The 18283-nt window shown below is 34.1% G+C and overlaps 3 protein-coding genes across 3 annotated transcripts in view; 2 read left to right on the top strand and 1 right to left on the bottom strand.

Moving 5' to 3' along the window:
* Positions 1-2855, top strand: part of peb (zinc finger protein pebbled) — a 28606-nt gene extending 25751 nt beyond the window's left edge. The window contains exon 4 of the mRNA XM_071596203.1: positions 288-2855. Within this exon, the coding sequence (XP_071452304.1) occupies positions 288-803 (516 nt within the window). The 3' untranslated portion in view covers positions 804-2855. The remainder of the gene's footprint in view (positions 1-287) is intronic.
* A 3356-nt stretch (positions 2856-6211) lies between these two features.
* LOC139697485 (uncharacterized) lies at positions 6212-9176 on the bottom strand. The gene is made up of 3 exons (XM_071596208.1): positions 8194-9176; positions 7924-8114; positions 6212-7659 (listed from the first exon to the last, which is right to left on the bottom strand). Exons 1-3 carry the CDS (start codon positions 8379-8381, stop codon positions 7493-7495), a joined length of 546 nt encoding a protein of 181 aa, XP_071452309.1. The 5' UTR covers positions 8382-9176; the 3' UTR covers positions 6212-7492.
* Positions 9177-10351: 1175 nt separating this feature from the next.
* On the top strand, positions 10352-17548 carry LOC139697482 (cell growth-regulating nucleolar protein-like). Its single transcript, XM_071596204.1, has 5 exons — positions 10352-10482; positions 10563-10767; positions 10859-11093; positions 14932-15532; positions 16824-17548. The coding sequence occupies exons 2-5, from the start codon at positions 10643-10645 to the stop codon at positions 17096-17098; spliced, it is 1236 nt and encodes a 411-aa protein (XP_071452305.1). The 5' UTR covers positions 10352-10482; positions 10563-10642; the 3' UTR covers positions 17099-17548.
* The last annotated feature ends 735 nt before the right edge of the window (positions 17549-18283 follow it).

Here is an 18283-nt window from a genome sequence, read left to right as displayed (position 1 = left end):
GCTTTTTACACATTGAATTCAAAACAGAAGTCATGGGTGGTATAAATAACAAAATTTTCATTCAAAATACTAGAAAAAATGTGTAGGGCTACAAATGAAATGAAGTAATTGAAAGTTCTCCTTCTTGAACTTTAGATATAAATTTTGAAAACTGCGTCTGCATTTTCTTCTGTTTGGTGAATGGCATTTCTGCAATGACTTATTTCTTAAGATTCAATCTTTAAATAGTAATTTTAGAGGTTATAGTTAAAAACTGATTTTGTAACATACTTTTCCTATAATTCCAGGTTGTTTGTGCATTCTGTATTCGCCGCTTCTGGTCTGCTGAAGACCTTCGACGTCATATGCGCACGCATACTGGTGAGCGCCCCTTCTCTTGTGACATCTGTGCAAGGCGCTTCACTCTCAAGCACAGTATGCTTCGTCACCGCAAGAAGCACTCCACTACAGAGCGGGCATCTGGAGGAAGCACTCCAGTTGTGGTTGCAACATCCGAGGCTAGTGATGAGGAAGCCATCACTACAAGGCATAGGGCAACGGCAAGTGATTTGGTAGCAATAAACCATTTGAAATGGGAAAAAAATGTGCATGGTGGTAAAGATGATGAGGAAGCAGAAGGGAAACGACGGAAGCTCATTCCTCAGGAAATTAACCTCGCGGCTGCTATAGGAGGAGCAGCAGGAGCTGGTGACTTGATAGGAAATTTGTTGGGCATTCAAGATAGGTCCATAATTGACAAGATGCTTCTTTCCAAGTCAGCTGATGATGCAGCAAAACTTTTAGGTGTGGATGGTCATGACTGAAGAGGAAATTTCGTTTTTGTGTTGGCTGAGTGATTTAATCCCTCTATTTTGTTCCTGTGAAAAATGTTTATCACTGAGGTACAATATTTAGAATCTCCCTTAATTTGCATAGCTGGTTAGCCCTAAGTTTTTGGCTAGCCGGGCACTCATGCATATTAAATTTTGAAACCATCATTTTACTTTGTATATATGTTACAAGAGTAATAAGAAGTAAACTTTTGTAATCTTGGGATAGTCCAAGATTCATGAACTATCTGTGGTTGATGCCCTATTAATAATGGTCATCATATCCCATCAAGAGCTAAATCCAAATATGTCATATTTGAGCAAAGTGCACATGCTGCAACAGAACTATATTGGTTTTCTGCTCCCTCTCATTGAGGGTTGGTGTGCAGTTGATGTTTTTGTACTATTACTAAATAGCTAGTGTGTGCACATTTCTAACCATTTTCAGTAACAATTGTTGTGTTCAGGTTTTGTATAGAATTATTATTCTCATTATTAATGGAGAATTGCAATATTGTCCATCTATCTCCATATAAAGTTTGAAAAAAGCACGTATCAGTTTAATGCCTTAATTAAGATCTTTTTATGTTAGAATAGATGGCAATATTTGTCAGTATTTTTAAGAAGTATTTATATATGTATACAAATTCCTAGTAGTTCACATTTTCTAATCTTTATACTTGGAATATTTTTTCAATGTGAATATGGGCATGTAAGTTTGGACAGTGAATGATCTGAAGTCATACCAGCTTCTAAAGTGCTACCAAAGCATTTAGTATATTGGAGACTTTGACTTTGCCGAAGTAGGCACTGTTTTTGAAATGGAAGAATGTTTTGGTTACCAGTTAAATGTTTCTTAGTGAATTAACAATTATAATGCTGGTAATATTTTATTTGAATGGCAGCAATACTTAAGCCACTCGATGATAATTTATAAGATGAATGTTAAGTTTATTTACAGTCTTCGACATGGTAATTGCCTTACTTCTTCATGAATTACCAATGCTCAGTAAATTGACATGTTTGTAAAAATTGATGCAATTACAAATGTATGATGATCTGATTATATATTAAAAAATATATTGGTAAACTTACCATTGAGCTAACATGAGAAGTTAATAGTCAAGCTATAAGGCAAAGCAATGTACATTTTGTATGAATATATTTTATTTTAATATTTATTTACTTTACTTTTCATATTTACCAGAGATGATTTAACAAATAAAATTTGTGGATGTGTAATGTGAGAGGGCTTTGTTTGCATTCCATTTATATGTCGTCATTCCACATTTTCTAAGTCTCATATTAAAGATCTCTGCACATGATGTAATTATACACCTTACTTTGCTTTCTTCTTTGGTCAGTATTTAGGTAATGATAACTGAAGGTGAGAAAACTATCAGAAATTTTTTCTGTTGCATTCCACTGACAAATCTTAGCTGAGGTCAGTTTTTAATTTGTAAGGGCTATTGTTTGAGTGAAATTGGATCTGTGATTCTTGAAAAGTATTTCTAAGATATGGCAATATCTTTGTGGAGAGTGTGAATTCATTTATGATGAATAATACATAATTATATTACATAAATGTTCCACCTTAAGCAGTGAGCTCTATGCTAGAAGTTTGGTTTGTTTTAATGATATTAATTGATATGTTTAATAATATCTATTGTTGTGTTTGTCACTACGTTCAGTTGCAAAAGCTAACAAGTTAGTGTTACCCAAAAAATTGGCATTTTCTACCATCATACTGTGTTATTCTCGCATTGGTGTTTTGTAAAATATTATAAATACCTCATTTACAATGCAAATAAGGTTATCAGTTACAGTTTTAATTGTTGTGTACATAAAAGTGGTACTGTGTACTGGAAATTAGGCATTACCAGAATATTATGTAAATAACCTCCTCTGAATGATAAAACGTCATGTTAACAATAGTTTTGAAAAATTTAATTTTTCCAAAATTCACATTACCAATTTAGGTTGCACTTCCATTTTTGTAGTCTTTTGTGCTTGTCAAAATGAGAATAAAATTCAATTCACTATTAACCTATGTATTTTTTTCTAATTTAAAAAAATAACCTTGCCACACACACAGGTTTAGGCTCATGTCTTTCTATTCTCTATTTAAACACTACCAATAAAAATGAAGCCAAAGTGGATTATAAGACATGCTGCCAGAGATCAGACATATGCATAAAAGGTTGCAGTGTCAAAAATCAATTTTAAGCGAAGAAATATGAACAGCCTGATTGTTTGCTTCCCCTTTGAGGACTGTTTTAGCTGTGAATTCAACCGCTAGTAACATATTAATTCTGAATGAATGATTAGCAAGATGTGATTGAAGCTTTTATATATTAGGAAATCATTTTGCTAGCTAGAAGGAATCAAATGACAATAGAAAAAAAATCTGAACTATTTCGGAATGAATTTGAAAGGGATAGAGTCAATGATCACTTCCTTAGCATATTTGTTGTAATTTGATGCCGACCCCTCAGGGTTTACTTTCCTTTTTATGGCTAACTATGGTTCGTCCAACAAATGAAGCATAGTTAGTAAAGGCTTCTCCCTCTGATTTAAACTAGGTAAAATATTTGGTTTTGAGGTATGAAAGAAGAAGAGAACATAATATACAGAACCAAACTTAAAATGGCCAATTTGAGTGAAGATTCCAAGCCCATCAAAGTGTAAACAAGTGTCTTCCAAAGTAGTTAAGCGTATTAAATGAGTCATTCATTATATAATCAGTTATTCTTTACAGTTTTCATGAAAGTATAAAGCCACCATTGGAAAACCATCAAACTCTTTGCATTGTGAAGGAGTACCTGCATGAGAATGAATTCATCGGAAATATTTTCCTAATTCAGAGATGATGGTCATTCTAAGAATCTGCAGGAGATGCCACGACAGTAACTTTCAATGGAGTCATCTGTAAAATTCTACATTACAATGCAACAATTTCTAAGAGCTAAAATTGCTGCATTATCATGTTTATAACCAAGATAGCCCTTCAACACATAATCAGAGAGGGAAGGTTTAGTGCCATCGAGCAAGTGCTGTTTGATTTATTCAGGAACTAACGCATACTCAAAATGAATAATTTCAAGAGGAAAACATTGGTACCTGGTCAACTTGCTATACTTAATGAATGTACAAACCATGTCACAAAGGTCAAAATATTCTACTCAAACTCTTCCTGAAAAGTTAATATCAGAAAAAAATTCAGATTAGTGCCATTCCCTAAATTTTCCCTCGACAATCTACTTCTCATAATAACACTAAGCAACAAAAAATACATTTTTTTGCACAAGGGTAGGTGTTTCCAGTTTTCCTATTTCAATGTTGCCAGTAATAAATTCAGCATGAGTCAACCAATTGAAGCATTAAAATAATTCTGGAATAAGGAAGAAATGAGCAGCTGCAACTATCAGTCAAAACTCCTTGGTCCGGCACCATGTTCTTCTAATTAAAAATCCATTGAAATACTAGCTTTAATATGTTTTATATTTCACATCAGTTACGGTAAATTTTAGCAACTGTTTAACACAGTTTCTGGATTTCTTTAAGATATCTTTGACTCAATTTCACCTTGATATAGTTGAGTTTAAAACTGCTTCTGAGCCCTGTAAGTCCTTCATAGCCATCTTTTTTTTTGGCAATTTTCATGTATTAAAATAACATCAACGCTAGCCTGTTTTTGTGTACCATTTTAATATTTATTTTAAGTGCCCCCTTTTTAGCATTATAGTGTTTACTATAAAATGAGCAATTTCAAGGGGAACTGCACAATTTTCTATCCAAATATGTATTTTTTACAACCACCACACCACAGATATCCTCTGCTTAATCCTTTCCAGTACACATTTTGTCACTATGGTGATAATACAAACAATATACCCAGTGAATTAGGTGGGCTGTCTAAAATTTTATCAGTTTCTGAAATTCTGAAAACTTCAATGAAACACCTATAAAGAAAGTTAAAACATTAGAAGTTTTAATAACTGTGTTTTCCATGCTGGTTATTCCTCATGAAGAGTGTATTTCACAAATGGGGTCTCCTAGATGACACTGATATCTGCTGCAAAAGATATTCGTTAAAATGTAAAGGAATACTTCTGAAAAAAAATAAGTAATATTTAACAAAATGATGCTGTATTGTAGTATAATATGAACAATATTTTTTAACAAATAACTCTCCACAGCACCTTGGGATTCTTGAAGTATTTCAAATCCTATTATTTTTTAACTATTATTAAGGGGAATATCATGTGTGTAATCCTATTATTAAAGCAATTCTCCATTTACATTTAAAAAAGGGATATCAAAAGACAGTAATGAAACTATAGGAAAAAAAACCATGTATTGACTTGATGTTAGAAAGAGAGATGGGAGTAGGGAATGAAAGACTGTAAACAGAGTTAGAAGTACAAAGAGTCGAATAATAAACTGAGGCATGAAATTATTATTTTAAACATTTCCACATAATCTAGTAAATGAACTCCTAATTTCATATTTGAATTATCCTTCCTCTGTCTTGAAAACTACATAATCTGTGCTTTGCTGACATTGATTCTCATCCCTAACCTTCTCAAGGCCTGCAAACCCTTTGGCTGGTTGACTTCAGCAATAAAGTTTATATTATTATTCAGTACCATTAAAAACATACACACATACTGTAACTTTTAGTAATTATTTATCAATTAAACTGTTATACAACAAGCCAATGAAAAAGATATTTACGCCCTTAGATACTCACAACCTTCCATTCAGCTAAGTAATATGCTGAGAATATGCCAACAAGTGAGCCATCGTCTTTGTTTGTCAATTCACTGAGGAATGGCTCAGCTGATCTAACTAAAGCTCTGCTTTAACGTTGACTTCCTTGCAGCAAAAATATATTTTAAATAAAGCCATTCAGATATTTTTCTTCTCCTCCAGTGCAAAAGGAGTTCTAAGGTCAATATGCCATTTAAAATTTGATTCCCTAGAGAAAGAGCAAACAGTGAATGATAGTGCAAAATTAAAGGAATTTTTAACAATACCTTGTGTAAATTTAAACCAGTTTAGATTAAACTTAGTAAAATTTTGGCACTCTCTGCAGATCAAAATTTTCCTTGAATGTCCTTGTAGATTGAAAAATATTTTGCTGTGAAACAGTAATTTTTTCAGCCAATCTATGTAGAGTCATAGTTAAATCCTCCCATGATATGCAACTAAAACTAACATTGTGATATTTAAATAGAAAAAGATCTTCCACAAATTTTTTTTTTAATGTTGCAAAGAGAAGTTCACTAAAAATATCCAACTCATTAGTTCCAACAGAACGGTAACTGAAATTCATGTATGAAAATTCATTTATTACATAGACAAAAATATTTACAAAATATAAAATTTGGTATCACGTCTACAGAAGAATACAGTTAAAAAAAGATACGGAAATCTTCTTTCTGAGGAGCATACAAAAATATTATATAAAAATGTAAAAAGGAGAATGCATTTATCATCTACAAAATTAGCACAAAATTGTAAATATTTCCAAAAGGATGTGCATGAAATTGATTTTATACATGTATACTATAAAATATAGTACAGTATGTATATGTATATACTATACTTTCACCATAGTAAGCATATGTATATTATAAAATAAAATTTATCTGAGCTGAGAGGACAAGCAGATTCAAGTTCATAAATCTAGGATTGAGAAAAAACTTCATCAGGCAAATTTCCCAAATTCAACTTCACTCGATGTACCCTGAAGGTAAGAATAGCACTCCAATATTAAAAAAGTTATCCATGCAATTCTTTTAGCCACATGTCACATTTCCTGGGCGTACAACATGCTTAAATATTGAAAAGTTGTCACCACAAGGCATAATTCATCACCACTCCATGATAAGAAAGCTCTTCATACATATGGTCAATATGAACATTTCTTCCACAGTATATATGAATATAGTACCCTCCCAAATCTGCACAGTTATCCTGATACAGTAATGGATGGTTTGATTTCATACAATTAAATTAGTCACAAAATGTACATTTTCAAACTAACTTCTGATATAGATTAATAAAACATAATTTGCTAACTAGTGTTTCAAAGCGATGAAAATTGTTTTCTTCCAAAACATTCAAAACTGCTCCTTTGCAATATGGTCATATTGTATGATTATTCAGTACTAACTAACTGGAATTCATAGCAGTTTTCCGATGAGGATGCCCCTTTGTAAGAGAGATTAAATCTTATAGTATATAAAAACAAATTTCAATCAAAGAATCCATAACTCAAAATTGATGTTTCTTCAATAGACACTACTGAATTATATAACAGTTACTACCAGGAGACCAGTAAACACATCAGGATGTCAAGAGTTGTACGTTTAATACTAGTAGAAATATTAAAACCATGCTCCGTACCAAAGGAAAGCATCTAAGCAACAAAATTATTGGCACCTGAAGGTAGCAGATGAAGAATAATGTAAAATTATTCACCTTTAACTTTCATCGGGAACACTAACTCTATCTATAATTAGAGCTCGAATAATATATATTGACAGCGCCAAGAATGGTGGATTGGATTTTGAAATGCATGCCACATATAAATTGAATCCATCCTTTCTACATTCAAATGGCCACTGCATATAAAGTTTCAGTGGTAACTAACAAATGTAAAACTACGTAATAATTCACTTTAAATACTGCTTCTGAAGATTTTCCATGATAGCACTTCTTTGGAAAGTAACTTCCTTTGTACAGATTGCAGTAAGCAAAGAAGGGCATTCATATTCCACAAATTCCGTGCACTTTGTCTTATTATCATCGCTAAAAAATCGGAATTCGGAGGTCGACTTCACTGAAATCAAGAAAATTTACTCGTTTAAAAATTTCGATTGATAATCATCACAAAAGTTATTTACAAGCCATGCATAGGAATTAAAATGCTAAAATGTAAAATTTTGGAATTGGTAAGAGTTCCGTGGAGAATAATTTCACTTGAGAAAGAAATTACCGGTGGATTAATGTCATATAGCAACATTGAAGACATCTCCATGGTCCTTTTTTCCATTAATACCAAATTCCAAGTTTACCATAAATACCGACGAAACTTAATACTTACGACAAAATAATGAAATGAAGCAAGTTCGATGCTCGGAACGTATGATATAATCCTTCCCATCTGGTTTCACAATAAAGTGCCCTTTCGAAAGATTTTTAATAAATGGATATTGTGATAAATATTCTGCATACTCGGCTGTATATTCCCAATGGTCGTAGTTACCCTTCTCTGATTTAATATCGAAGTCAAGGCTGCAAATTTAAATAGTTAAAACGTTACAAGTATAACAAGCAGCACAAAATAATAACCTTGGACATTTTCTTTACTTACATGGTTGGATTCAGATGTTTCATATTACTGAAATCGGCTACATATTCCCATACTATCATTGGATCCGATTGATTGACAAGAAATTCAAATTCAATAACATTACGCCGCGTGCGAGCAAGCAAGAATAAAATTACTCCCGCTATACACACAAGAGCTATCTTTTTCTTGTGCCATCGATGCGTTCTCATGTCTAAATGATTCAACTTTAGTAAAAATTAACAAAATAGGTTAAAGTACAAACCTTTATATGGCTAAATGCAAGGTATACCGGCCGAATTAAGTTCAATTTGAACCGTGATATGTCGCTCTTACAAATGTTAACTCCTGACGAGAACGCCTACACAAAAAAACCGGAAACGGTAATCTTTGTTCTATTTTCTTCAAAAGAAAAAAGTCGCTAACAGATGTGACGCCCGCAACTTCGAAAGAGAGAAGCAGCTCTTTCACAGTGGATGCCAGTTTCCATAATTTATTCTACTGAAAGATACATGAGCTAGGAGGCGATGGGATCGACGTCCGCAGGAAATCATTGCAGAATGATTCGGAAAAGGGGCACCGTAATGGCTCTAACTCTCAGGAGGGCGAAGAATAAAATGAAAGTGCCTTCTATCTAACTACAAGTGACGTTAGTTCGGTACATTTTCATGGAAACATTTGGACAGAATAATGAAATATAATAATAATGCTGCCACTATTTTGGGTTATTTTTGGCCGTTAGTTCCGCCGAAACGTGCTAGTCACCAAATAAAGCAAAGGTGTGTGATTAAGGTCATCTACTGTGTTAGGCTATAATCATCCCAAGCCGATGGACTTACGTTTCTGAATAGGTAATATAATATTGTACATTCATGGCTGTAGTAATTGGGTATTTGTAGAAATGGCTTATTCATAACTATGAACAAGGATAGGCAGAACAAAGCATTTCTTTAGGTGTAAATCACATGGAAAAAAACTTTCAGATCACCACCCTAATTCCCTGCATTTACACGGCCGGCATGTTAAAAAATATACCTTATAACTTAAGAAACTGAAAAGAAGAAAGACAAAAAAGCAACGAATTTACTAGAGCTGCATATTGCCTACAATTAGGGGAAATCCGACATATCGTGTGTATGCAATGTAGAATAAGCGAAGTTCATTAGCATAGGTAAGTGTTGTATAAATGTCAATACCTTAATGCAAGCTTGAAAATCTACATAGAGGACTGTTATTAGCTCTCAGCGATTCCAGAATTCTTATGTTGAGTATGTTCTCATCGATAGGGAACTTAAGTACGAATTCGTATTTCGCGCTAATATAGTGTATCGTTTTAAAACTAACGAAACACATTGTAAAATAGCTTTTCCATTACAATGCATAAAATTGTATCAAAATTTTTGGTGAAGTAGATTCAATGATATTCATTTCCCCTCCTTGGAATAAATTTTCCATGTCACACAGTTACCAGTGGTGTAATGGCCTTCATTCCATGACTAAGGGAGTATATCCTAATGCTGGCTTATTAGATTGAACTGTATTATTACTGTGTAGCGTATTGTTCGTTGACTGCAACGAGACTGATAATTATGACGTTGATTTCTCAATGAGAGAGAGAGGAAGATAATTTTTTTACTATTTCCTTGAAGTAAGCATGTAAAAATCAAGAGTAAGGTCAACTCTCATTTGTGATGGTCTGCGTACGTAGAGCTAATTTTTATTACTGCTATTCTATCCTGTCTCTAGGTACGCATGTAATACGGATCAGGGTAAGAAAATTGACACTGCAGTTAAAAATATAAGATAACGTTGACATCAGAGTAAACAAATTATTAGGATGAAAGGCTTACTTTCTCCCAGGGTGGTTTATAGAAAGCGCATCTATTGGTTTCTAAACCTTGAACACTATCTATTTAAACATTGCAGCTATTATCGCTTTCATTGTAATTTACATATTTTATTCTCTGATGACCTACCATCATGAGTTCCATCAAATATGCAACAATTTAATAAGGAAAAGTATACTGAAACATTGCATTGTCATCGCTTGTCCATTCCAAATACTGTGGGAAACACCGTATAAACGATTCAAATCATTTGCAGCGACCGCCTTAACTGGCACCGCTACCTCAACTACATATGACAATCGAAATGCGAAGCAAATCACGATCTGCCACACGCTTCGAAGTCCATGTGCTTCCATGCGATGTGCAGTGAAACCCTCGCACTGTTTCAAGATTTAGTACACCACTCAGTTCGATATTATTTATCTTTAATTTTTGACGAACATCGAACCTAATTGTCGACACTAAGGTTGTTGTTTATAACGATTTGATACCATAATTATTTTGTATTTCATTAAAATTAACCGAGGACATATTTGTCTGTCACAGGAGATACACGTGACTGCCCTTTTCAAATTTGGCAATCGTAAAACTGGCTTCCATCCGGGTTAACAGTTTTTAAACGGAAAATGGTATTCTTTACCTGTAATCACTGCGGAAACGCATTGAAGAAGAACAAAGTCGAAAAGCACTACGCTGTGGAATGCCGTAAACCTCCAGCAGTGTCTTGTATGGATTGCTTGAAAGATTTCTTGTAAGTGAAATTTGATTATTTTCCCTGGAATTCCTTCATTGTATTTTCCAGTAGTAAGAGCACGTGCCTCCATTAACCATTTAAATTTCAGTGGTCAAGATTATGTGAGTCACAATAAATGTGTCAGCGAAGAACAAAAATATTCTGGTCGGCCCTTAAATGGTGTAACGGAACTCGGTAAAGGCGAAAAGAAACAGATGGCATGGGTAGAAACGGTGAGGCAGATAATTGAGACAAAAGGATCGACACTTTCTTCTCAAGAGCGGCAGCTGTTGGAAAATCTGAAAGATTTTGAAAATATTCCTAGGAAGAAAAAGAAATTCGAGGTATTATTTTTGCCAAACAATTTTTGTAAGTGAAAAACTTTTCGGTGTGCCTTTCTTTGGTTGTTTTTAATGTTATATGAATTTTTTTTAGGAATTGAAAAGAGAATGTTTTCATTTTTATTCATTAAGTATTAATTGGTTTCGTTGTGGTTCAGAAGTATTTCGGTGTATACCACTTATACTTAAATAGAGAAGTAAGTTTGAAAGTGTTACTCACCTCCATTTCAATCAACAGATTTTGAGTTGCCTTTAAAAATTCATACCAGTTTATACTAATTCAAGTAACTCCAAGTAAAAGTTCATTTTTCATTAAAACTTATTTTTATAATTTTTCTGAATGCCCAAAATTGTAGCTTGTTTAGAGGAATAAGAATAGAAGGTACGAGGGATGTTAGTGAGTTGTTTGCCTTTTCTATGGTTTACATGGGTTCATTGATGCATACCAACGAGTTGATTCACCCTTGGATAAATGATTTTCTTCTGCCATTGTTGCAGATTTTAATACATAACCTCTTAATGCACCCCTATCCGCTGATCCCCTCCTTGAAGTTCTTCTCCACTTTGACGTCATTCACCATCTGGCACCAACATCCTTCACCTCTTTCCCTTTAAGTATTCCCTCGAGGCACCCAGTCCAATACCCCTTCCAATTAGTTTTTTTACAGCTTTATCATGTTTCTCCCTTCCCCAACTCTTCCTGACCACCTGTTTTCCAACTCAAACCATCCAGCTATTATTCTCCCATCTTCCTCCATGTTCATATTTAAATTTTCTCTCAATTCTTGATGTCACTCCTCTCTTAGTAACCTCAGCCTCTATGTTCCATTATACATACCAACATATTGCCAAACTCTTTCTTAATCCTTGATCTAATGATTCACCGTGCCAACATCTGTGATTAAATGTCTTCTTACATCTCCTTATCCTTGTCTTTGCATCTGCCCAGCAATATCAACTTTTCCTTTAAACAGCTGCCTAATTATATGACATCTTGTTACTGTTAAACTTTATTTTGCCCACCTTCTTCTGGAAAACTTACCTCAATGCTTTCGTTTCCCTTGAAATGTCTTTCCAAAGTTCTCTCTGGCATTGCTAAGGTTTCGTAACCATCCATTTATTATTTTATCCTAGTGTCACATTGTCCTCAGCAAACTTGATACACTATTCTTCTTCCTACTTCCCTTGTTACATTAATAATTTATCCTCCTTTAAGTATTAAATATATATTTAACCTCCAAGTTTGCCTTATCTTAATTACTTTTTGGCAATTCATGTTTGTAAACAGAAGCCAGTGTGTTTCTTCCAAAAAGGTTAAGATGATGGTAGGAGCAGGCATCTTAATTTTTCCTTGGTCTCACTTCCAAGCATGTAACCGATGTTTAACCTCTGGTGCAGATGTATTGAGTACTAAAGGGTGGTGTTCTTGATTGTGAGCAATGGTGGGTGCAAATTAAGCACAATCACTGAATGAAACTTCTTTAGCTTGTAGTTTAAGGTCCAGTTTTACACATTTATTTAACAGACTTGGTTATAGACCTAAAGTGGAAAAAATTTTCATGTTTTGTATAATTTTGCAGTGAAACTCTGTTAAGTGGAAAGCATACTCCTTAATTTTTTTGACCTCAAACCACAGTAGACATTAGCCATTAACTTATGATGTAAAAAAATCATAGATATGTGCAAAATTCATTTCATTGAAGGAATTGCTGCTGTGAATTGTATTTTCATTTGTGCAAAATTTCCACATTTTCTCTCAATTTGAAGGGAAAATTGGTTGTTACCTACCACCTAAATTTGTTTTACATTGTCACAAAGCCAGAATATATTATTAAATTCAATTAGTATATTAAATTGGAAGAATAAAGGTTAATATGCAGTATATCTCTGGTGGGTAAAAAGTGCAGTTTTTTGTACTGCCGGTTTAATTTTAGATAAAATTCTAAGTCTAGGTAACACATGTGTATTTAATGGTATAAGAAATTGACTAGGAAGGTAGTCATGCTCTTTAAACTGTTTTGTCCATGATGAGAATTTCAGCTGTGTATATTTTTTTCTGTGATATCCCCATTTATTTTTAGCCCTGCATTTTTTCTAATAAATTTTTGAGTATTTGCAATATTTAGTAACTCTTACACTTGGACCTTATTTCTAAATATACCCTTGATTTTTTTATTCATGCCAGATCACAGCTCCTTAGCAGCCTGTGAGATAAAGATATCTGGCCTACACCATGCAGAGTCAGGCAAAATTGTTTTATGCATGTCACAACAATTGGTATTGTGAAAAATAGTTTTATTAGTGTGAGGAATTTTCATTTTTCTCAGCTGAAGCTTTACTATGGTAGTCACTTCTACTTAAGAATTATGTCCATTCCATGTTTAACTAAAACAGAACAGCCTATTAAGGATTTTTCTGAAGGCTGTTAAAGGAATAAGGAAATAATTGGGCCAAGAGGACAGACCACCAAGCTACTATGGACTGCTAGAAACTTTCGGAAAACATAATTTTTTACTGGAAAACTCTTTGTTTTGGGAGTAAAATCTCTTGTGACCACCTTACATACACATACCTTACAACAGCCCTTTGACAGCAAGAGGTGTTTAACTTCTCTTATTGTGTCCCTCTATTTGTGTTTTCTTCTCAATTGGTACAATCATTGATGATATGAAACATCTGACCTCTTGCCTTTATCATGTCTCACATTGCCCTGGTCTTCCATTTGATTTCCAAACTATTTTATATTTTTACCTTGCATCTTCTACACATGCTATATAGCTCTTTCTCATGCAACTTCTGAAATGCTGTCCGTTTTTCCTCTGCTGGTATTTCAGCTTCTTCCTCAATCTCTAGATTTCCAGGTTGCTGAGATGCCTCATAGAGCCGTTTAATTTATGCTTCTTCCGTACACTCATATCATTGTGTTAATTATCATTTATATTTAGTCCTCAATCTGAAATTGCATCTGTTAACTGTCTGCATTGATGTAGCAATTTCATCCACTTTCCTTTATCTTGATCAATGAACTGTATTAGTGGTTTGGACTGATTTGGTTTTTACATCTTTTCACTCCAATCATTGTTGACTTAACATAGGTTGTAAATTATGGTCTCAATGTTATCGTATTGATTAAAATTTCATATCAGGTACATGCGTAAAGATTGGAAAATCATAAAGTGAATATAATTAACATAGTTAACATTTTGTCAGTGAGGCTGTCATCCTAAATGCTGTTCTTTTGAAAGATTGGAGAGGTTATACGTAGGGGGAAAGGTAGTCAATGATTGAGCAAGGAGATGGGATGGCTACTGGATTGTTTCAGCGAGTGATATTAAGCCTGGGAAGTTTAAAGTCTTTAAAAAGTCTTTAAGTCTTTAAAGTCTTTGTGTGTGAGCCATCTTGTGGGTTCTCACCTCGATTCTACTCGTTGATTTATGGAGAGTTTGAATCACTGAAACAGAAATAGTTTTCAAATGATTGCAGTGTAAAGCAGGAGGAGGAGGGATTAAGGAAAGTGGAAGATCAATAGTTATTCAAATGGAGTGAAAGAGTGGTAGTGCATTCACCCATGAGGAGAGTAGAACAGAAGTTACTGGAAATAGGTAATATTTGTTGATGTGCAGGTGGCAAAGGAATTATTTTTTTGTTAGTTGTAGGAGTCAGGATTGGAAATATTGCAGTTGAGGCACGGTCAGGAGAGGGCAAAGAAGGGACTGGAAGCATACTAGTGATGCTTTTTGACTAGTGAAGATACTACATATTTCCATTCAAATAACCAAGGTATTCATGTGTAATATGTTTTTTAACGAACATTATATTGGGTTTTTCCTTTTTATTTCAGAATTTCCTGAAAAATGCAATGGGTAGATATGTGGATCCTCGCACAATTGAAAAAGTTTGGACGTTACTAGAGGGACAGAAATCTGCTTCTAATGGTAAAGAAATGACAGATGCTAAAGAAGTTCAGCCAAGCTCCACAAAACAGGAGGAGGATCCACAGCCAGAACTTGAAGATGTCGACCAGAGTTCACCAACAGAGACTTCCAAACTCACCAAGAAAGAGAGGAAAGAAAAAAAGAAAAAACAAAAGTATGAACTGGAACTGGAAAGTATTTCAAAAGAAAAAGAGGAATTAGAAAATGATAAAAACCTTGCCGAAGAGGACATGGAATTGATAAAAGAGGAGGCTCAAGGTGAAGGAAAGGACAATAAATCGAAGAAGAGTAAAAAGAAGAAAAAGGGTAAATTGGAAGAAGAAGCCAATGCTAAGGAAAGTACTGAACCTGCTGTCGTCAACGGTACCAAAGGTGCCGATAAAAAGAAAGGAAAGAGGAAGCATTCCGAAAATGTGGAAGATGAAAATTGTGAAAAGAAAAGGAAGAAAGGAGTTAAAGAAGAACATGACAGTCAAGATACTGAGGATGGCGAATCAACTGCAACAGGTACTGAAAAATCAGTGATCTTAATTGTTTTATTCTTTTGTTCAATAGTACATGTATGTAGTTTCCCTTTGTTGTATGCGTAGCATATTCAGCCACTTGCTCTATAGTTTGGTGGGCTGTGAAAGGCATGAGTAATCAAAGGAAAAGTGACAATTAATTGTTCATCATAAAATGGTATTGGTAATACTTTTGATATCTCTTTTGGTGGTTGAAACAGTATTAAAGTTATTGAATTTCAATTGTACAAGATATCTCAGTGGAACATTTACATTTTCTGAAGCATGCCATAGTGAACAAATAAAATAATAGCTGTAGGCATGTTTTCATTGAGAATAGCTTATCATTTGTGAATGAAACTTTTGAATAATAAGTTATATATGGCATTTCCAAATGTGACGCTATAAATGTCCAATTTTCTTTAATTTATTTCATCAGAGTTTTTATTGAATTCCTATGTGCCAGAAATGTTTACATTGAAATATTTCTCATGATCAATTGTATTAAGTACATTTGTCTAGTGTATTAGGAATATGTCCCTTAATATGGAGTGAAAAAGTGGGAGCACTGTTTGTTGAAAAGGAGATATTCAGAATATATACGTACCTGGTAGTGTTAAGATTTTGTCGTAGAAGTATTAGTGCTTAGATGATTTGGTTGGTTGCAGTTTATTTAGAACTCTGATGGCTCTCTGCCAATGTCAAATAATCTATTTATTTATTGACTTAATTGGGTGAGATTGAGACTTGTAGTCGCTTCTTCCTCCTAACCCTTAGACTTTACATTGAAGAAAATTACATACACCCAAGCCCTAGGTTTAGGAAAAACCACCTGGGTGGGAATGTAATCTGTGACCTCTGGGTTGGCTGGCAAGGGCATTACCCTGCCGCCACTATGGCCGGCTGATAAAGTATATTTGTATCTACTCGTTTAAGAGTTGTGGCTTGTCCCCAAAAATGGTACCTTAGTAGTAAAAGATCCTATACATATTAGCATAAGAAATTCAGAGATGATGTTTTAGTATGGGTCTGATTTGTGACTTGCATGGCAGATAATATTTAATTTAATTTTCTACATTGAGTTTCAATGTGAGGATTCCAGTTTGTTGGAATCTATATTTAATCCAGAGAATTTAAAGTTCTACCAGATCATATGAAATATCTTATCTTGTGGGAGGCTTACTCATGTGATCTGCATTGTTCGTCATTTGTTTGACTAATTGAATTTACTTTAAAGAAGAAAAATAAGTATTGAGTAAAAAGATTGGGAGCTATATTCCATATTTGTCTTTCAGGTGTGAATGGTGTCACCACTGAAGATATTAGAGGAAAAGGAAAGTTCAAGTGGAACAAAACAATACTGTCTGTTCTCAATACTGTTCCTGACAATGAATTACCTGTTAAACGTCTCAGGAAAAAAGTTTTATCAGAGTATCAAGAAGCCCTGGGAGAGGGAAAGTGTTTAGAAATGTCTCTTGAAGAAGCTATGGGCATGTTTGAGCGCAAGCTTCACAAAATTCCTGGTGTTAAAGTTCATAAAGATAAGGTGAAACTGGTGAAAAGCTCTTGATCTTATGATTGAAAACCTTAAGAGTGTGATGGGAAAATTGAGTGTTCATTTTTGAATGAACTACCCCACAAATGATACAATTTCCAATTGAAACATTTTAGCTGAGTGAAATTTTGGTGAGTGTCCAAAAAACATTAAATAAAGTGAAATTCTATTTGTGAAATTCCAATAAATATGAATTTCAGCTATGAAACATCCTGAGGTATGTGCTGTGTTATGCATATTGTTAAATTGCTTGGGGCTGAACCACCAGTCCATCCAGAGTTTGGTTCTGAACTGATGGACCTTCTCCAGAAGACTTCGAACTGGATTTGTTATACGGTTAATTTGAAGGGATTTTTCCATCATAATCATGTTACAAATAATGTTGATTCTACCATCTTTTTGCATTCGGCCATTTGCAAAGATTTTATCCACACTCCCAAGAATATTATGCAATAAATAATTCAGCCTTGAGATGTTGTTTGAAAAAGGTTTATAATTTGAAAATTCTCTGTAGGATTGCATAGCTGTCACATTATGCAGCTTCTTGAGGCCCTGTACTTAAAAAAAGATCAGGAACTGGTTGACGCACACCCTCTATGGGGGTATTTTCGTGCAGCATTTTCATTATATATCGTTATGATGAACGTGATTCAATTAAGTTTTAATATTATAATAGCAAGGTGATATTTATAAATTAGACAATTGAACAAGGGCCAGACTGCAGGCTCATTTGCTGGTTGTGTGTATGGAAATTGGTGGAGTGTGTGTTCAATATATTTTTCCTCCAAGGGGCATATAGCAAAAGATGAGCTGATACTGCTGGCTGACATTTGAGTTGAGATATTGAATGAAATGACTGGTTAATGTGTGTCAGGGTTAGACTTGACGAACTGTGTTATGCGGAGCATTAATTTATTTCTGGGTCTGCCTATTTTTGCAAGTTTTGGATATTTGAGTTCTGCTGTTTTTCTAATTTTTGTAATCTTATGTTTTGAACCCAATTATAAGATCTTTGGTTGGTGTCATTTAGTACAGGCTTAAGGATTGTCTTCCAAACCAATCAGGGCAGCCAATCCAAAGCAAGGATTTGGAAACCAGTGCAATCCCATTGGACTGAAATTTCCTTTTGAAAATTATTAGTTTCGTCAGCAATTATTGTGGCAATTCAATGGTCTTCTAATTTTGATTTCCTCCTTTACA

Source organism: Hetaerina americana, unplaced genomic scaffold (assembly GCF_022747635.1).
Source record: "Hetaerina americana unplaced genomic scaffold, ioHetAmer1.1.p SCAF_78, whole genome shotgun sequence".
Classification (NCBI taxonomy): Eukaryota; Metazoa; Arthropoda; class Insecta; order Odonata; family Calopterygidae; genus Hetaerina; species Hetaerina americana.
Note: the sequence above shows the minus strand (reverse complement) of the source record. Positions and strands in the feature narration are given on the sequence as shown.